General features: G+C 35.3%; 1 protein-coding gene across 1 annotated transcript; it reads right to left on the bottom strand.

The window, feature by feature from the left end:
- Positions 1-7,090: 7,090 nt before the first annotated feature.
- On the bottom strand, positions 7,091-9,015 carry LOC141691506 (uncharacterized). The gene is made up of 3 exons (XM_074496242.1): positions 8,425-9,015; positions 7,757-8,377; positions 7,091-7,642 (listed from the first exon to the last, which is right to left on the bottom strand). Exons 1-3 carry the CDS (start codon positions 9,013-9,015, stop codon positions 7,091-7,093), a joined length of 1,764 nt encoding a protein of 587 aa, XP_074352343.1.
- Positions 9,016-9,504: the final 489 nt, after the last annotated feature.

Raw genomic sequence — 9,504 nt, 5'->3', positions numbered from 1 at the left:
AATACAGTTTCCCTCACCGGGAAAGTCATCGAAGAAAAAACCAAAAGATTATGGTGTGACACATAATTGGACTCACAGTTCTCCATTTTTTGAGCTTCCATATTGGGAGACACTCAGCCTTCGTCATAACATTGACATTATGCACACCGAAAAGAATGTATTTGACAATATTTTCTACACAATTCTTGATGATTCGAAGAAGTCTAAAGATAAAACCAAATCAAGAAAGGATTGTCAAGAGTTAGGTGTACACCGTGAGTTGTGGATTCAAGATAATGTTATAAAACCACATGCACCATATGTACTTTCGAGTGAACAAGTTCAAAAGTTGTATATATGGATAGTCTTATTGAAACTCCCAGACGGGTATGCCTCAAACATATCTAGGTGTGTGAATTGGAAGAAAAATTGCATTCATTAGAAATAAAGCTCGAGCGCAGGGTTCAATGGCACAACGCTACATTGAGGAAGAATGTGTACACTTTTGTACGTTATATTTTGATTCTAAGAATGGATTGATGCATAATCAATTACGTCAAAATGAGGCCCCTTAAATGTTTCATAATGCCAATTTTTTAGAAGTTTACACATATCCGACACATCCTAGTCTACGAACTAGAGATAGAATCTTGAGTTGTGATGAATATGAACTCGTGGCATACTATGTACTTATTAATTCGCCGGAGGTTGAAAAGTACTTGAGGTAAGTTATTTTAAAATAACTTCTTTTTTAAAATTACTTTAGTTCAAAATGTGATGTTTTTATTATTTAACTTGATTATGTAGGGGTTTTTAAAAGTTGGTACAACGACAATACCCACATTCGAATGATGCGGAAAAGGAACAATTTCAAAAAGAACAATTTAAAGATTGGCTCGAAAGAAGGGTATGCGTTATAATTTATATACACACACATACACAAATTTTCCTCATATTATATTTCTCACATATGTTATTAGGTACAAGATGACGAAGAGCTCAACAAGAAATTTATAGACCTAATAAGAGGTCCGTTGTATAAAGTGGAGTCTTATAAAGCATGCAAGTGCAATGGTTACAAATTTCATTGTGTAAATGCTAATGAGCTCACTTCACCAAATTCCGGTGTTGTTGTCATTGGTGGGAAATTTAATTATTTTTCTTAATATCTATCTTGTATTTTTCTTTACCAATTGTTTTCCAATTTAATACATTTTATTTCTAGGGACTTCTTACGAAGAACATTATGGTAACTACTATGGAAGGATAGAATAAATTTTAAAACTCTTTTATCAAAATGGGCATCAAGTGATCGTCTTCAAATGTCATTGGTTTGATCACACGACACATGTGAATGTCGATAAACACCGGATGACTACCGTAGATGTTAAATCAAAACTAAATGCCGAAGACATGTTTGTGTTGGCTAGCCAAGCTCATCAAGTATACTATGTACCAAACATTTCTAATACAAAATCATCATGGTACACGGTTTTAACAACAAAGAGGCGACTAGTTGATGAAAGTGCACTACTAGAAAAAAGACCTTAGACATCGGTTTTTAACCGATGTCTATGTAAAAAATGTATGATGTCTTCGCGACTGATGTTAAATGTATTTTCTCATAGACATCGGTTAAAAACCGATGTCTATGTAATATTACACATCATTTCTGAAAAATTTCTGATATCTAATTCACATTGATGTTATATAATTGTTTAATGTCAAGTTCAGAAATGTAATATTAGGACGATTAGGCCTGTTTAAAACTATAACACACAATCAATATTTATAAAATAACATCGGTTAAAAATAAAAAACCGATGTCTATATATTATTAGACATCGATCATTTTCTAAGTACCCGATGTCAATGTTGATAATAGACATCGATCATTTTCTAAGTACCCGATGTCAATGTTGATAATAGACATCGGTTGTTTTCTAAAAAACCGATGTTAGTATGATAAATAGATATCGGGTGTTTAATTTTAAATCGATGTTATTACCCTATTTTCATGTGCTAATATTCCTTTATTAACATCGAATATTTTATTTTTCTGATGTCTTTGTGATTTTAAGACATTGCTTTTATATGTGTACACTGATGTTATTTATGATTTTTTTAACATCGGTTTTAATAACAATGTGATGTCTGTTTCTATTATAATTAAACTGAGCATCTCTGTTTTTGCATGAACCAGAAAACTCCATATGGTAAAATCCAATCAACCAACAATTTTCCATCCAACCAACCAACAATTTTCACCCCATCAACCAACAATTAACCCAGATTCAACCAACAACAGTTTTTATCCAATCAACAACCTAAAACATCTACTAGAAAATTCAGAACATCTACATTAACCAACCAACAACAAATATATAGCAAAAATAGTTCTAACACATTGTCAAACACGCATCTTACAAATTCGATCATCAAGTACATTATGAAACCAGAATTTACAGTAGCGAGGCAAGGAAATTTACAATCTACATTTTGTCTTAAATGAAGTCGATAACATCACAGCGAACCTGGTCTAGCTCCTCTAGAGTGTAAGACTTGCGAGTCTTGGCCGCCCACTAAAAATTGAGTAAACCGAAAAGGGAAATCATAAAAAAAATGCATCTAAAATGCCACATTCAGTCATACAAAAATGAATGTACGGACCTTAGAAGTAAAAGAAATTTCCCTATCCTCAATAATTTCCTTCATGTACCTCATGACCACATAACCACATTCAACCCCACCAGGCTGTTTCGGGGATCCCTGTTAAGATAAAAAAAACTGGCTTTACAAACTGATTAAATCAAGATTACTGTCGTACTATAAAAATTATAATATAAATTACTTACTACAAGATTCTTGATTTTAGGAGCTTTGTTACCCCTTCCTGTTTGAGAATTAACTTGTTTTATTGTCCTGCATATTATAATGACACGGTGTCAAGAGTCATATTTCGAATACAAGAAATAAATGAAAACAACCTAAAAAATAAAAGGAATAATGTTACTCTGATAAAGCTTTTTCTAAATCATCAAAATGAGTTGGATGAGGAAAAGGATTGAGAATGTAAATGTCGCCATCCCATATTACGACCAGAATCCAGTGACAACTGTATTATTATAAATTTACACAAGTCAGATATTTTAAAAAATAGCCTAAAAACCTAAAAGAAAATTAAATTAATAGATTACAATATGCATTTAAAAATACTTACTGATGATTATGTGGCAGGAAGAATATGTGATTTTGATTACCCTCTTTCAACCGACTACCAACATTTCGTTAAAAATCAGCATTCAAATTAAAGTTGGCGCCAGGATCAAAAAATCCATACAGGACCACATCATCATTCTTGCGAACCCTCTTAATTGTACTATGCAAGTGCCTATACATATGTGGGAGAAATTAAAATTACTAGCAGACCAGTTGTGCGATAATTCAAACAGAACCTATAACCACGAAAATAAATTACTTACGCCATATACGCAGATATCGCAGCTTGTCCAATCATGTCAAACTCTAACAATGCTTTTAAATTCTCATGCAATATATATATTATCTTCTCAACTCCAAACACATCAGAATCACATAGAATATGGATCGATTCCCCGCTGGCTTTCATAAATGTCGTAGCATGTTTGTACAATACCTTGTATTGGCGTGGCACTTTCTTGCTGACCTTGACGTGAGTGAACTCTTGTTGAATTTTATGCACCTCACCCTTGTTCTTTGACTGCGACACATCTCTTTTCTTTTTCTACAAAAAAAAGAAAGAATATAAGTAGACATGTATTCACCTAATTAACCCCTAGTTTTCAAATTTTATACAACTTTAGCAACCAACAAGCACATGTAAATACCACAATTGTCCGTAGGCTGATTAAATTTCGAGGCCATGCCAAGTGTGAACCAACGGCTTCACGAACATGTTCAATTTCACCAGGTATAGGCACGGGAACTAAAGCATCTGGTTGGATATGTCCATCAACCGACACACGAGCATGTCCAGGCTTCAGGGGCACTCCATGAACCGAAACATTCATTTCATCATCTTCGAAAACAGTACCAAAAGTAACCTTATTTTCGATGCTATCCACCGAAAGCTCACAAATTTGTGGACCCTATAATTGTAAGGAGTAAATTATATAATTACTCTACAATTTGAAGAACCATATAATTACAATAATATTTGTGAAATATACCTTCTTTTCTGATGGAGGGGGTTGATCATAAGCAAGACAATCATCATTCACCAATATTTCTTTTGCTTTTGGTTCTCCTTCAACTGGTTGGCAACTTGCTCTCTCCAAAAAATTCGGAGACTGCTGATTAGATCCTGTAAACAATGACTTGAGCTAAGCCATTTCCCACCTTGTTCTTACCAACTCCTCCTGTAGCACTCTATCACGGGTCAACAACTCCGCCTTGGTAATTGCAGGTTTTCTCTCTTTCGGCAGATTAAAGAACATTTTTGGGGTGACAAAACCTCCAACTCCTCGAACCCTGCCTGAATGCTCAGGAGTTCCGAGTGCCGTAGTCAACACATCATCAGTTCCAGATGGTACGAATTCACCCTTCTCCTTCTTTTCGAGTAATTCATCCTAATGCAGATATGAATACACATCAGATCTTAGGGACATATTATGAATAATGAAGGAATAAACAAATTTCTCATTATAATCTGTTTTTCTCGATTAAATGCAGTTTTTTTCATAATTTTTTGGAGGCCTCTTCAGTTTCTTCTTTTTTTCAGCATATGGCATCACGTGTTTAGTTGTTAAATCAGTTTTAAACTGTCTCCACTTCTCTCCTGCAGACTTAAGCATCATAGCCTCACTTTCCGGAGGAACTTTAAATGTACCCTATGGACAATAAAATAAACAAGTTTATAAGGCTTATATAGTAGTACTAAAAATAAGTTGTGTGTGTCAACTATAATTTAATACCTTAATATCAAGCCATAATTTATCTTTCAATTCCCGATCCACATTTGGCCAGCTGTCAACGTCGATAGGAATCATAGTTCTTGCCAGGTGCCCTATGTAGGACTGTAAGGTACACCTAGTATCTCCGACAGGAACTCCAAACTCATTGTATCTGATTTTAAATTTCTTGCCCTAGGCCTTCCTTACCAATACTTTTTTAAGAGAGGAAACACCTCGTGCAGCTCCCAACCTTCTTTTCGCAGAATTAGAATTAGTTGTTGTTTCTTATTCAGACTGTTGCTTTTCAGTTTGAGGTTCACTTGGTGCTTGTCCATCCTGATCACAGTGCTCTTCAACCTCCTGATCACAATGTTTTTCGACCTCTTTAACTTTTTTAGATTTGCTTTTGTTGGTTCTCTTTTTCTTTGCCATTTTTGTCCTTCACTCTGAATAATAAAACAAGAAATAATTAGTCACCGAATAAATGAAACTCTACATGAATTAAAATACATTCAAAATTACATATGCATGAATAAAAATGCATTCAAAATTACAACTGGAAAATTTCAAAACAAATACAAAAACAAAATACAAAAAAATTATAAAAGAAAAATTACAAAAGAAAAATGCATTAGTCACTATAATTCATTTACTCAAAAAAATTACAAAGGAAAATTAAATATGCTGATTAAATTATAACAAGCAAAAAGTACAGAGAGCTAAATTAACAGGATCATTTTCTAACCCAAATTCCCTCAACATTAGGCCTAATACTATGCACAACATCTTCATTGGTCACATCAGAAGCAGGGATGTTAAAGCAGAAGGGAGGATGTTCCATGATCGTGTCACCCAAATCATCGTCGTTATACAACTCTTGATAGTCTCTAGTTGTGGAAGTTAACACGATCGACCAAGTAGGATCAACCAGATCTTTAATGTAAAACACCTGGTTGACTTGGTCAACAGAGACATATTTATCCTTCTTATGGCCTTGTCGATTGAAATCCACAAGTGTGAAGCCAAGATCGTCGATCTTTATGCCTTTATCATTCTCTGCCCATTTACACAAGAAGAGTGGAGCTTTGAACTCATGGTAATCCAACTCCCATACTTCCAAGATTATGCCATAAAAGGTCATATCACTCTCAATGGGGTTTAAATCTTTCGTACTGGACACCTGGACTGCCTTAACAACCACAGAAACTCCACTGTTTTGAACAACTCGCGCATCATCTCGGTCTTTCGTAAACTATCGGACTCCATTGACTGAAAAACCTTGATAAGTTAAAACAGAAAATGATGGTTTTCCAGTGAGCCATCGTATCGTCTCTGAAACAGCATCGGGATTTCCCTTCATTTCACTACTTACCTATACATAATATTATATAATAAAAAAATCCACCAGTTGCAAACTACAACTAACTATTTAAGTAGACAATACACAAAACCTACTTTTTTTTCAAACCAATCGGCAAATAGTCGATTGTGCTCTCCCATGAGCCAATGAACACTTTTTTTCTTCCCTCAATAAATTTCATCCAAATACTCCTTGTGCATTCTGAGAATATGCATAAATATTAGAAATAACCCACAAAAATTACATCTTCAAACAAATAGGACAAGTTAATAAAATAAACGTACACGATATAGGAATACACTTCATCATTGTTTTGAAGGACATGCAGATGAGCCTCATCTCGCTCTTTTTCTTCCACGACCTTTATTATCATGGCAGATAATGGACCAGATTGCTTGCCTTGCTCAACTGGAATGCCGGCAGTTGTACAAGTCTGGCTCATAAATTCTGTACAGAATTCTACTGATTCTTCTTTAAGGTAGCTTTTTGCCATACAACCTTCAGGATAATATCGGTTTCGTACGTAGCTCTTTAGCACTTTATTGAATCGTTTGAAGGTATACATCCATCTATAAAATACCGGTCCACATAAATGCACTTCTAGGACCAAGTGGACAATAAGATGTAACATTACATCAAAAAATGATGAAGGGAATATTTTTTCTAGATCGCATAAGGTTATTATTACATCTGACTGCAATTTATCGAGTTTCGAGACATCGACAACTTTGCTGCATAAAGCATTAAAAAAGAAGCACAGTCGTATGATTGTGACCCTAACATTTTTTGGGAGAACGGATCGAATGGCAACAGGGAGGAGTTATTGGAGAAGGATATGGCAGTCATGGGACTTAAGCCCGTATATCTTCAAATCAGACATGGATACACAATTTTTTATGTTTGATCCATGTCCAGAAGGAAGTTTCATAGACAAGAATGAGTTCAACATTTTCTTTTTTTCAACCTTCGACAAAGTAAAAGGGGAAGGAGGCAGATAGGTCTTCTTTTCTCCTACTTGAGGAGCTAAATCATGTCTAACACCCATATCAATCATATCACGACGTGCCGCCTCACTATCTTTTGACTTTCGCATATTTAATAACGTCCCAAGCAGATTATCACACACATTTTTCTCGATATGCATAACATCGAGACAGTGGCGAACATGATGATATTTCCAATATTCTAACTCAAAGAAAACAGATTTTTTCTTCCATGGACATTCCACCTTCTTCGACTTCTTCACCTCTTTTCCAAAACAAAAATCAATTCGTTCCTGACGCGCTAACACTTCTTCTCCGGAAAGGGGTTGACATGCGTTCCCCAACTCTTGTTGTCCGTTAAAGGCCGCCTTCTGCCTCATATAAGGGTGCTGCCTAGGCAAATAACGGCGATGACCTTAGAAGCACATCTTCCTACTGTGACTTAAATATTTAGCCACAGTATCGTCACCACAAATTGGACAACTCTTATAACCCTTATTCACGCAGCCTGACAATTTTCCATATGCTGGAAAATCATTTATAGTCCACAATAAAATTGCTTTTAGAGTGAAATATGATTTATTATAGGCGTCATAAACGTTTGGTTCACCTTCTTCCCAAAGTTTTTTCAGATCATCAATCAACGGTTGTAAATAAACGTCGATGTTATTTCCCGGCTCATGTGGACCAGGAACTAAAACTGACAACATCATGAACTTCCTTTTCATGCATAACCACGGAGGAAGATTGTACGTTACCAACACTACTGGCCAACATGTATATCGATTGACTAACCCATTAGTATGCGGGTTGATACCATCCGCTGATAAAGCCAACCTAATATTCCTAGATTCACTACCAAAGGCAGGCCACCGGTAATCGATATTCCTCCAAGAAGGAGAGTCGGTCGGATGTCGCATCTTGTCATCATTTATTCGCTGATTTGCATGCCAAGTCATGAGTTCAGCAGTAGAGGGAGATTTAAATAACCGTTTAAATCTTAGAATTATAGGAAAATACCACATGACCTTGGCTGGAACATTGACCCTAATTTGGCCATTCTTCCGTACTTTCCAACGTGACAGCTTGCAATGAGGACACTGAGAAGTATCAGAATGTATGCCCTATACAGTATATAATCATTGGGACATGAATGAATTTTTATATATACTAGACCTAAATCGAATAAAGTTTTCTTCGCTTCATATGCGTTAGGAGGCAACACATTATCTTTGGGAAGGATCGAGCCAACTGAAGAGAGCAGCTCAGTAAAGGCAGTGTCGCTAATACCAAACCTAGCTTTCCAGTTGTGCAAATTTAACATTGACTCTAACTTTGTACACTCGCTACCCTCAAACAATGGTTGTTCCGCATCAACAACAAACATCTGAAAATCATATGAATCCTTATCGTAATTACCCGAATTAAAAGCCGCTTCACAAACTTCAACAGTTTCTGATGCAACAAAGTGCTCTATAAGTTGGTCTGAAGCGGGACATGTACTACCTATAGAAGACCTAGTACTCCTAGTAGATTTTTCTTCATGCCGAATCCAATCAACATACCCCAAACTAAAACCATGATCGTAGATATGTCCCCTTATGATTTTGGTTAAGAATTTTTTAAAATTCACACATCGACCACATGGACAAGGAATTCTTTTAGGATCTTTACAATTTTCTTCAGCGAAAATTAAGAATTCTTTGACGCCAATTTCAAATTCTAAAGAATCCCTATCTTTCGATATCCACGACTTATCCATAAATGAAAATGTATGACCAGCAATCTAGCAACCTAACCACCAGATGGTCATTTCAACATCAAAGCGCGAATTAATCAATACAAGTGCACATATTCAAGTGCATATAAACAAAACCAAGAAAGTCAACATTGTTTAACTAGCATAATCAATACAAGTGCACATATTCAAGCGCGAATTAATAACAAACATGCCCTTAAAAAATTGAAAGATTTTACACAAATGACAACTAGTACATTCATGGCATCTCATCTATTAAAAGAGAACGATACACTAAATCTGATACATAAACAACAATCTAAATCAAATAATGTATACATAAATAATGATAGATCGGTTACTGGTGAATCCCTTCCTACATAATGTATACAAAAAAAGGAAAAAAGCAAACGAATAAGAATTTCTAACCTCCTTCTTGAAGTAAAATGTGCAGGCACTGTCAAATTCTGAGACTTGATGAGATAATCTGCAAATGGACAAAATCGAATTTAA

The sequence above is a fragment of the Apium graveolens genome, chromosome 10 (assembly GCF_009905375.1).
Source record: "Apium graveolens cultivar Ventura chromosome 10, ASM990537v1, whole genome shotgun sequence".
Taxonomy (NCBI): domain Eukaryota; kingdom Viridiplantae; phylum Streptophyta; class Magnoliopsida; order Apiales; family Apiaceae; genus Apium; species Apium graveolens.
This window is presented reverse-complemented; position numbering and strand designations above follow the sequence as displayed.